Raw genomic sequence first — 12,454 nt, 5'->3', positions numbered from 1 at the left:
TGCTGTAAATTATCCCCAAGTCTTCTGCTACTTCAAATATTGAAAACAGGGTAAACAGCTAGATGAAAATTCGATTATTCATTAATTAGCATTTGAACAAATGCAATTTCCAATTTATTTCTATTTGACTTATTTGTAATGTATTGTTATTTTGTATGTAATTTGTATGTTAATGTATATTATGTTGTCAAATATTGACAACAGGTAAACAGCTAGATGGAAATTCGATTATTCATTAATTAGCATTTGAAAAAATGAAATTTGCAATTCATTTCTATCTGACTTACTTGTAATGTATTGTTATTTTGTATGTTAATGTATTATGTTGTCAAATATTGACAACAGGGTAAACAGCTAGATGGAAATTCGATTATTCGTTAATTAACATTTGAAAAATTGCAATTTCCAATTTATTTCTATCCGACTTACATGTGATTTATTGCTATTTTGGTAGAACCTATCTATGTGGAAAGTATAAAACTGGACTGAAGTAAAAGAGCCAGAAATAAACAATCACCTGAAACCGGGTGAAATAAGAATGCCTTTCTCAGGGGGAGGGGGTAGAGGCCGTCGCAGGGCTGCCATCCTCTGCTCGTTGACTAAAGGATCGACGTCTTCTATCTCGACAGTCTGGCCAACTGCTGGCGCCACCGGCGTCTCTTCTGTCGTCGACGCTTCCATTGCCTCCTGAATCAAATACAATCAACAATTACCCAAATGGAAGCTACAGATAAAATCATTAAAATAACTTGTTTCGGGAGGATGCAGAAAGCTATGAGAAAGTAATCAAATTATAAATATTAGTATATTAAAGACGGATTCCCAAATATCAGTATCAGAGTCAGATAAAATACAGAGTGTCCCACGAAAAGCGTTACAGCCGAAGGATTCTACATTGAATTTGCAACAAAAAATGTCCTGTAAAATTTTCTTATATCGACCTTAATTTTCGAGATATTTCGATTTTTCGATATTTTTGAAAAACGTCAACTAGAAAACTATCAGTCAAAATCTAATTCCAAAGACATGGTTGGAAAGAGGAAGAAATTTCCAATAAGATGCATATAATTTGTTCCTTTGTTTGACGTTTTTGAACTTTTTATGCGCGTTCAAAAGTTCAAAAACGTAAATAAATGAACAAATTATATGAATCTTATTGGAAATTTCTTCCTCTTTCCAACCATGTCTTTGGAATTAGATTTGACTGACAGTTTTCTAGTTATTGACGTTTTTCAAAAATATCGATAAATCGAAATATCTCGAAAATGAAGGTCGATATAAGAAAATTTTACTGGACATTTTTTGTTGCAAATTTAATATGGAATCTATAGTCTTTTGCTGTCACACCTTTCGTGGGACACCCTGTATAATTCCCCAAAAGGCCTATTCCCATTCATCCCAGCCGAACGAGTATGAATAGTCCCATTATTTATTTATTTGAACAGAAAACAAATGAGTTACAAAGTGTGTTTTATTACGGGAATAAATCTAACAGTACCGGCATAGCCACCTCTAATACAAGGCCGCAGCCTACGATATTGCAACGTCGCAGTGTAGGCTTACAATCCAATACATGATTGGTGAAAAAGATCAGCTGGTATTTTTAAAATCTTTTAAAATTGGATTGTAAGTCTACACTGCGACGTTGCAATATCGTAGGCCGCGACCTTGTATTAGAGGTGGCTATGGTACCGGTCTCTGATACTAATATTTTCATTCTTTTATTTTTTAGTTGACTTTAATGTTGACATTTATGAGGGAATCCGCCTTAATACTTACTATTAAGAATAAAAATTGTGTCGAATTGTGTGAAAGTGAATAGAAAATACTATTTCTGATTATTTTATCAAATTCGGGAGAGAAATAGCTCAAGATTCATATTTTTCCCCTCTCAATCATTTCAATGATGTGCTTGTACAAATGAATAATACAAAATTAGTTTATTTAGCCCAATGTTTTTTTTTTGCAATAAATTCAGTATTTATAAGTGATTGTTTGTCTATATGTAGGAGATATTTCATGTCTATAACATCATCAATATGGCCTAACTTCATTTTAATCATTGATAATGAATATTTCCAATTACAACTGAAGGTTAAAGGCTTCATCAATATTAAATTACATTTGCAACTATTTCTACACACTTATTTATTCACGCATTTTATATAACATATTTGTTCCAAAAATCACTCACCTCTATCAATTTCATTTCTTCGTTGTCCACGTCAGAGTTCAGTGTCAGCCCTTCTTTGAATAGCAATGCTTTCTGCGAATCATAAAACACAATTTTTCAATAAATTGAATGCATATACTACAGATCTCCAGTAGCCTTACTGACTCAAAAGCATTGTATTTCGTCTTAGCGGAATCATGATACAGTATTTAAAAGTTCAGTATTACTAATTAGATTTCATGTAATAAAATGTGAAAAATTTTGTAATTTGAATTTGAAATTTACCAAAATAATTACAATGGTAAAATTAGTTAACAAAATACAAAAGGGCAGCAGTTACGAATTATAGCCATCACAAAAAACTCCTTACATTACTATTTTTTGCAATGTGATAGATTTATACAAATACATTAATTCATCAAATAAATATTCTTTACTTACCCTAATCATTTTCTTAGTTGCCTTTTTTAGTTTGGCTTGTTTGCGTGCTTCCTTTTCGAGACGTTTCTGCTTCTTCTCTAGATTCTTTTGTTCGACTTTCTCTGCTTCAGACATAGCTGTTGAATTGGGAAAAAAATATAATTTTAAAGAATAATTTATTTATAACACGGCAAATTGCTGAGAAACATAAATCAAATAATGGATCAAATAAATCAAATAATGTCCATGTATAATCACTCAACATCCATTTTTTTTAATGCAACATTAGTCTTCAATAAGAACATAAGGGTTCTTGTAAATGGAAAAAATAGTGTTTGACTTCCATGAAATGCTCATAATTATCAAATCAACATCCAAATCTATGTTTACCCTAAAGAATTCCAATTGAGAGACAAATCCCAAGTTTCTTTAAAATTTTTGTTAGAAAATATTTATGTTTATCCCCTCCCCCCTAAAAACCAAATACTTGAGTTGAAAAATTTCATTTTTGAAATTTTCAAATCGAAAATTATATACTATTTAATGAATAGCATACTTTACTAATAATATACTATTTTTAATGAAATTTTACATAGATTTTTTGTAAATTTGAGTTGAAAATTTATGCGAGAATGAGAGTAACAATTTTTGGGACAATGGATAATTTTTTATGAAACTCCATATAGCTTATATTTCAAAGCAATCACTTGCGGTACATCTATAATTAATGATAATAATCCTTCTCAAGGGTAGGAGATACCATTTTCCTCAATTTAACATTTATAATACCTTCTAATCTATAGTCCATGCAAACCTTAGTTTGCAGCACAGGGCTTTATGGCCAATGCTATTTCAATATAAAAGAAGGAGAACACTGTTGCCGTTTTTGAGCTGATTCTATCAAGAAGGCTTACGCTCTCTTTTCACTCTTTCTCTCACACAAATAGCTCACAGGCTCTCTGGATTTTGTAAAATCTGGCAGAGCTCTATAAGAGCAATGCTAATCCAGTCACTATATACATTGGTGCTTGCAATTTATATTGTAGTTCTGATTTTTTAATATATTATTGTAAATTTGCTTTTGTATCAACACTTTATTCATTAAAAGTTTACATCGAACAAGATAAAATAAAATGAAACATCATCTTTGAACATCTCTCATAAAACTTTAACTTCAACTAGTTATTTACTTGTAAACGTTCGTTGCTAAAACAGTCACCTTGACAACCGTGCTCACATGATATCCACGTAGGGCTAGCCTACATCACTATCCTTTGACACGAGTCAACCCTTAGAGCCTGTTCACATGACAGCGATTTACGCTCGGTTGACCAACCGAGCGGTTGCCAGGTATAGGGAAACACATGGTGCCGTACACATGCATGGCTCGGTTTTAGTAGTCGCCGGCGAATCGCGGTGGTTGTAGTCTCAGACTACAACCGCACGGTTGTCCCTTGGTTACCGGGCGGTTCGATATACTAGAGCAGGCATGAGAGCGTACACATGTCTTCAGTCAACCGAGCTGTTTCGATCAGAGCAGTTCACATAGTGGACATTCTATTACAATTTCAGTTCTATTAAAATTTTCAGTTCAGTTAATTAGTAAGTTCAGTTTAAGACATCCCTTGCCCAGGTTGGGACATTGGATTAAAAATAAGCAATTCGTTATTTTTGTTAATTTATTAAAAACATATTTTGAATTTACATTTCATTATCAAAATTAATAGTATAAATACTTATTTTAATTATTTGTGTTTATTATTCAAGAATTAAAACATTACTAATAATATAAACATATTGACATTTAATAGTGTAAAAAGTATAGACTCAATCTTCCCCATTGAAACATAATTGAACATAATCTTTTAGGTTATTTAGTAACATAATGAGTTATATTTGGTAATTTTTAGTAAATTTAATAGCTTTCTCAAAAATTGATATTTTTAGAAAATTTTTGTCCTATTCAATCAACAATACCATGAAGAATTCATCTTCCAAATCTCATGGATTTATCTCTTACCGTGTTTGAAATGTTCTGTTCCAAAAATTTAAACTTTAGGCGCTCAAATCTCAAAAAGTAATGATCAGAAAAAAATGTTTTTCTGAGAAAACTTTTCCATTTTGATAGCTTGATGAATACAAATCGAAAAACTTTAAAAAATATCACCAGTAGAAAGTTCAACTTCAGCCTTTGCACAGCCTTAACCGAGGGCAAATCGCTGTTATGTGTACGAGACTGGCAAATCGAGCGATTTGCCAACCGAGCGAAAATCGCTGTCATGTGAACAAGCTCTTAGGGATATTGGTCTCCAATATCCAGATTTCCTTGATAAGGTGATAGACGAATGTGTGTACAACCTTTGATTTGGTTCTTCATTCAGTTTTCTCAATCCTGTACACAATCATCCTCTTTACAATTTAGTACATGCCTTCCCTTGCTCTTTCTTATTTAAATTATTAAAATTATTTAAATTTTGAGCAAAATTTTTTTAAATTGCCAAATTCAATTCTTGCAAATAACAAACAATTTGGATTCTCCTGATTTCCAACGAAACTTGAACAATTAGGTATAGCAGCAAGTGATCCTCAACCTTGTGGGCTTTATCGCGTCCCCACAAACGATGTCTCAAACCTCTAAATCGAACAATACTCTGACTTCAATCGCCTGTATCTCTTGTAAGCCTCATCACGTGATCAGATTCCCCAGTGAATCACAATAACTCTTGGCACACTAAAAATGTTATACATAAATCTCAGAGCAAACCTAAAATGGTCATCAAAGTCCAGAGCAAACCAATGGCAATGATTTTTCTAAAAGTCATCTAGCATCTTTTTTTCGCAATCAACACTAAAATAAATAATCTCAAACGGTTTTAAAACTTTCCTCGATTTCCTGTTGCAAATTTTGTTCCATATTAGATACAAATTCTTGCATACCTTCTTTTATCGAATTTACCATCTCGTTGAATGCTTCCATATCCCTTTTTGAACTTGCTCTTGTTTTCATGTAAAAATTTTTTTTGTGTAACAAACTTTCAGCACAATTTTTTTTTAATTATTAAATCTCACTTCTGACACCAATTTTGTAAATGTGCTTTTGTATTAACACTTTATTCATTAAAAAAGTTTACATTGAACAAGATAAAAATAAAATGAAACATCATCTTTGAACATCTCTCATAAAACTCCAACTTCAACTAGTTATTTACTTGTAAACTTTGTTCGTTCCTAAAACCTTGACAACCGTGCTCACATGATATCCACGTAGGGATAGCCTACATCAATATTTTTGGATACATGAGAGATTTCCAGAACCATTTTCTTCACGCAAAATTTTCTTGTGCTGGATACAGAGTGGTCCAAAAACCTCGTATTTTCGGTTCATTTTCCAGTTTTCAGCTAGCCTATTTCTGCCAAATCCAGTAATCGGACAGAAAAATTTGCTCTCGCCTTTTTTAGAGTATAAAATTCTGAATAAAATGAGATTATTCGGAATTCTCTATCTCCAATGAGTAGGGCTACTGAGTTATGACATAGAGAAACAATAGCGTAAGTAGATATCCCATGGTATAGGGCGTTTATGTCGAAAATTTTACTGTTATCTCAAGCCGATTACTGTCGATTTTTACTGTTTTGACCGGGTAAGAGTGTATGAACGGTACAATATGAGAGACTACCAGCGCAATAAAGCTCCACAGGAAAGAACTAAGTGGACTATCAGCTTGAGATAACAGTAAAAGTTCCGACATAAACGCCATATACCATGGGATATGTACTTATGCTATGGTTTCTCTATGGTTATGATTTTAGTTTTTGATCAACAATATCTTTCGATTGTTATCATTTAGATGTATAATTAAAAATCCCCTGGGCTAAAATTCATCAAAATTGATTTTTTTCTCAAAAATGTTACTCATTTTTGAAAAATCATAACTCAGTACTCATTGGAGATAGAGAATTCCGAATGGTCTCATTTTACTCAGAATTTTATACTCTAAAAAAGGCAACAGCAAATTTTTCTGTCCGATTACTGGATTTGACAGAAATAGCTGAAAACTGGAAAATGAACCGAAAATATGAGGTTTTTGGGCCACTCTGTATCTAGCACAAGAAAATTTTGCATGAAGAAATTGGTTCTGGACATCTCTCATGTATCCAAATAATATATTAAAAAATCACAACTACAATATAAATTGCAAGCACACCCCTTTTTTATGTCTATATTGACTGGACTATGCTGCAAACCAAGGTTTCCACAGACTATATTTTATCTCCACTATAATCCTTTATACGGTTTTATACACTTGTAATTTAGAAGAAAGGAATTTACCAGGAGGCATAGGCAACGCCAAAGGATGTTTGTCCTTTTTGAAGAGTGCGGCAACAATGGAAGCGGCAGTCATGGCGGGCATTGGCGCTGTTGCCAAACTTTGCTGCTCTGAGCCACTAGCGCTAGCAGCGGACATCTCGGCAACCACTGGCACCGGTTCCAGCATCTGCTTCTCCGGAGCTGCTGTTTTGATGGGTGTCGACCCCGTGCTCGATAAAGATGGCGACGGAATCAGCTGCAATATATTACCAACCTGTATCATCGATGGTCCTGGTCCACCGTCTGGCGTCTACAACAAGTTTCAGAGGATCACAGTTTTTTCAACAAAATTCGAATTGGATATGATAGAGTACGCCCAAGCACAGATTATGAATACAGGCTCCAGATACAGCATATGCTATGCCCAAATAGAATAAGGAAGAATTATTTCATAGAATAGAAGTATTCATCAAAAACCACTAATATTGTATTGTAAAAGAACATATTCCACAAAAATAATAATGAAATTAAAACAAAATATTTTATCTTTTCCACCTAGTTTTATTCACAAGTATTCATCAAATATCACAATAATATTGTATTGTAAAAGAACATATTATCCTACACAACAATAAAATTAAAACAAAATATGTTATCTACCTAGTTTTATTTACGTATTATATACTGGCTTATACACTAGTACAGTATACTGAGGGTTCCAAATATGTATACACTCTGACAGTGAATTCGTTGATAACGCACTGGTAGCTGTAAGACTGGCCTATAACGGTGAATGATATTCAAGAAGAGTGGTTAATCGGGTTACAATGTTACAACTATTGGAATCAATGTTTGCCCACTGTACAGTAATTGGAATTACAATAAAGTTAGTATTTGAAACTCAATTATAAGATTCCTCGTACATAAAAAAAGATAGCTACATTACATTTTATTACTACATTATAACTACATTTTATTTACAACTAAAGTTTCAATGTTCATGACATAATCATCAGTTATAGACAAAGTTAAAACGAATCAGTAGAAAAGACAATATATTGTTTCAATTACATTATGGAACGACTCTGCAAACTCATTTCCAGGAAAACCAAACTCATTATCTACAAAAGCTTGATACGTCCTATAATAGCATACGGATCTGAAGTATGGAGCTTAAAAAAGATATATGCAAAGCTCCTCCGAGTTGCTAAGAGGAAATTGTTGGTTGCGTCATGGCACCTGTGATGGATGGCGATGATTGGCGGAGACAGAAAAACTGTGAGGTAGTGGAATGCTTGGGAAACTAAGATATTGTCAGGGTCATAAAAGCACTTCAAGTTAGCCTACTAATGCTTGAATTTATTAGTTCATCAAATTTTTTGGAGGTGTTCAAAGTTGTTTAGACATGTCATTGAATAAGTGATAGTAGCTTAACCTACAATTAATTTGGTATGTAGTATACATTTGAGAAGGGACAGTTTTGTGCATAAGCTTGTTGTGCCTTCTCACATAAGTGTAAAAATTGTACATGACTAAATAAATAAATATTGAATATTGAATGATAAGATGTTTCATAGACAGGAAAGAATTGGAAAGTACAGATGTGGACTGACAAGTTAAAGCATAGTTTTTCGTTGCGAGTTAAAGTTCGCGGGCAGAGTTAAAGTTAGGAAGCCAACTGCGGATGCCTGCATCTTGTATTCCAAATTTGCAAATTACGGCTTGCGAGGCTGCTTGACTTGAACAGCGGGCTACAACTCCGCTGGTTGACTAATGTTATTGCTATGCATAGTAGCGTATTGATGCTGAGTAAGGGGTGAATCAGTCCAGGGATCAATTGTGAGACCGCGACTGTGATATAATAGAAATTAGAAGAGCTGTTTGCACTATGAAAGTTTGAACTAGATCTGAACAGCTAGCTGGTAGTTTCAACTCAAAATGAATATGAATTGGGAAACCATAGGTGGCTAGGTATTTTTCCTCCATTCATTCATTCATTTCAACACACCCCACCATGAAGCTAGTTTTTTGTATTCTGATTTTTATTGTGTGTTTCTGTTGTATAGTTATCGATGGATTGATAAAAAATAATAAATTAGAATAATAGGATCATAGCTTGATTTAATCCACCAGCAGTTCACATTAGGTTCTAGCTCACACTGCAAACAACGATTGATGTGAAAAATTATAAAATGACATTCAGTGAGGTAAAGCTTACAGGATTGATTGTTTTTATTTTCAGGAGAGACATGTTAAAAATGCATAACAAATTGATTGAAGATGTAAAATTAAATTCTCTGTCACAAATTGATAGATGATAAATAATCGCTAAAATAGAGAGAGCAGATTGATATGAAAAGATATATGGATTGCAAAACATGATGATCAATAACTTCTATATGCATCAAAAACACAAAATTTATAACGAGGATAATAACAAACTAATGAAAAAGTCAATGGAACTAAGAAATTAATTATTCAACTCACCTTATTGTTCTATTTCCAATCGACGGAGAAGGAATGATTTTCCTCTATTCTAACCTATTACCTATATGCTTAACTTTTCCTCTGTGCTAATCTATGTTAATAGTTGCCCTAGCGCACAAATGTATCAATCTAGATTTCAACTATCCTACAGTATTTGCAATAGTCAATAATAAACTATTTGCTCTACCCTGAGAATTGCAACAACAAGCAACCAAGAATAATTCCTATTAGAATACATCTGAATATCATTATAATATAGTGTTTCTATAATGAATTGAGTGAACTAAAAATTAAAAACAATTATCATATTGAATACAATACACTCTTATTCAACATATATTTCTTCTGGTACTAACTTACCTTAATGTTATTCTGCTTTTACTCTGAAGATAAAATTATTTGTTTAAATGAAATGAACATTTTTATACCCTACAGATTTCAAAGGAAAAAGTGTTAATTTACGAAATTCCGTTCTACTATCGTGAAAAATAATAGACTCCTTTAACAAATAATTAATTCAGTTTTGGGTAATGAAAATAAATATCCAGAAAATGTGTAATGTTGTGTAAATATCCAGATATGTGAGAAGAAATCCATGAAACAGTGTGAGAAATGTGCAACTGTACAGAAATAATATGGACATAACCTACATAATAGTTGGGCAATTTAAGACAAAATTAGGAAATTGAAGAAGTTTTGGGCAATAGCCTGTTTTTTCTTTTCCGACAATAGTATTGTTTGCTGAATGAATGAATATCTAGAAAGTCTGAATATTTCATTCAAAATATCATAAAAGATACGGGCTAAACTGTTTAAATTTCATCTAGTGGTTAGACAAATAATTTTTAAGCATTTTTACACGGGTGTGAGAAGAGAAACTTCAAGTGCAGCTCAAAGATTTATTGAAAACTGTTAATGAACGAGATACAAAAATAATAGAAGTTTGAAATAAACATAAACTGAATATTTAATTCATCAATTGAACATAGAAAATAGATTGAAAATCTCGATGTAAAGAATCGGCAGAGCTTTGAAAATACAATTAGAGTTAGCTTAGAATAAGGCAATACACCCAACAATGATAAGGTACGGCTGTTACCTTTTGCCCCTTTCCTGGTGTAACTTGGAGCGAGGCGGGTGACTTTTCAACAGGATCTGAAGGCACGACTTGAAGCATGTTGCCAACCTTGAAAATGAAGATTGCTTTTCAATTTACAACAAATCTCATACCTTGAAAATGAAGATTGCTTTTCAATTTACAACAAATCTCATACCATGAACACAAAGCAAATGTACAAACATTCAACAATTTCACAATAGAACCCTGAGTAATGCCTCCATTTATCAAGATCATGTTGCATGTGGATATTTAAAGAAACAATACGTTTAGTGTTTTCTTCCTAAAACTATATTAAAAATATATTTCTCATGCACAATATTGGTTCAGTAATCCTTCATTGTATCTGAAAATCATATCAGTAATTTTACAATGTGTCTGAAAAACTTAATCTATTTCATTACAAATACACATAATCAATTATTGCATAAACAAGAAAGTTGTTCTAAGTTCTTAAAATGATACAAACTCTAAATTCTATAAGTTAGCGTTCAAAAGGTAACATCATATAGCACAGGTAGTGTACTATAATCAATCATAGTCTATCACTGATAGCACATGCATCGAGCTAATCATTAATAGACATTTTGTGACAGAACAATACAGTAGATTTGTATCACCAAAAATGTATTAATAATGCACTTTGACAAAGCCAGTCAAGAGTAGTGAATTGAAATGATTTTCATAGTCCAATAAATAATACTTCTCACTCACTTCAAAGACGAAGTGTTTCATGTTTGAAAAATATCGATCATAAAATTGTCAGACAATGAACAACCCTAGACTTGAGACAAGTTGAAGAATTGAAAATAACAGAGAACTGTGCTGGTAAACAGTATAATAGAAAAATGAAACCGGTAATAAAATATAGAAGAAATAGTAAAAATGAAAAATGATAATGAAATAATTTTGCAGTTCAAGATCTACAAAGTTACAAAATTTCAAATCAACAGGCGATTGAAGGGATTCTGAAAGACCCTATTGACGTATATGACGAGCAAAGCAAGTATTGACTAAATATATGAGTCTCATCTTTCATTAGGTTCCAGGAGCTTGAGATCTCTGGCTAGACAGATACGGTGAGCGTAGCGACCCTGCCGACCATTCAAGATAATAAATGTTGAAACTACTGTATCAAGGTGTTTTTAGCCAGAAACACCTTAATCTACATTGTACCAGAAACTTTCAATGATTTACCCGATAATTGTGCTGAGTTTGTTAATATGCGCCTATTGAAAAGAAATTTAAAAATTTGGTTGAATAATTACACTTTAAGGTGCGTACAGATTTACGCGCCGCGAACATGAGCAATTCACTTTTAATCAGCTGATGCCAAGCTTTTTATATCTGTATCTTACCGTTTCTGTAAAAATACAGATATAGTCAGCTGATTAAAATTGAATTGCTCATGTTCGCGGCGCGTATATCTGTACGCACCTTTAGATGTAGCATAATGGAATTCATTACTAATGTATAGTATTGTTGTAATTCATTCCGTTCTATTTTTTGTATGTAAGTTCAGGTTGACTATACATTATAAAACTTTTGAGATTTTTGAGAGCTGAGCCAACAATAATTAATTAGTTAGTATCATGATAATATTAAGTGAATTCTTGTGAAAATATCGTACACTGATTATTTGAATTTACATGTTTTGTATATGGTACCTTGTCAAGCAGCCTCTTTGAGGTTTACTTAAGGTACCTTATTTATTCAATAAACGGGTTTTCTATTCTAATCAAATATAAAAAAGGGTACTTTACTGTACTTGATAATAAGAGACAACGAAATTCCATTTCAATAATTTTAGTAGCGCTATAGAGAAAAGTGAGTATGAAAAAGGGGGTATGTGCTTAGAAAAAGTAGCCTATTGTAGTTCTGATTTTTAATACTTCATGTTGTTTCTAAAATGAATAAACAAAATTTCCTTGTGCTAACCTAACAACCA

At 32.6% G+C, this 12,454-nt stretch overlaps 1 protein-coding gene across 2 annotated transcripts in view; it reads right to left on the bottom strand.

Moving 5' to 3' along the window:
• The window catches only part of LOC111043934, a 49,708-nt gene that overhangs the window by 11,082 nt on the left and 26,172 nt on the right, over nt 1-12,454 (bottom strand). For both annotated transcript variants that reach the window (XR_005572087.1, XM_022328978.2), the window contains exons 8-12: nt 10,489-10,575; nt 6,924-7,212; nt 2,615-2,730; nt 2,195-2,266; nt 518-687 (exon numbers count right to left, since the gene is read on the bottom strand). Coding sequence is in view for 1 of the 2 variants with exons in the window: in XM_022328978.2 (XP_022184670.2) it covers nt 518-687; nt 2,195-2,266; nt 2,615-2,730; nt 6,924-7,212; nt 10,489-10,575 (734 nt within the window). In the remaining variant the exon portion in view is untranslated. The remainder of the gene's footprint in view (nt 1-517; nt 688-2,194; nt 2,267-2,614; nt 2,731-6,923; nt 7,213-10,488; nt 10,576-12,454) is intronic.

The sequence above is a fragment of the Nilaparvata lugens genome, chromosome 8, assembly GCF_014356525.2.
Source record: "Nilaparvata lugens isolate BPH chromosome 8, ASM1435652v1, whole genome shotgun sequence".
In the NCBI taxonomy this organism is placed as follows: Eukaryota; Metazoa; Arthropoda; class Insecta; order Hemiptera; family Delphacidae; genus Nilaparvata; species Nilaparvata lugens.
The sequence above is the reverse complement of the archived record's forward strand: the minus strand, read 5'-3'. Positions and strand labels throughout refer to the sequence as shown.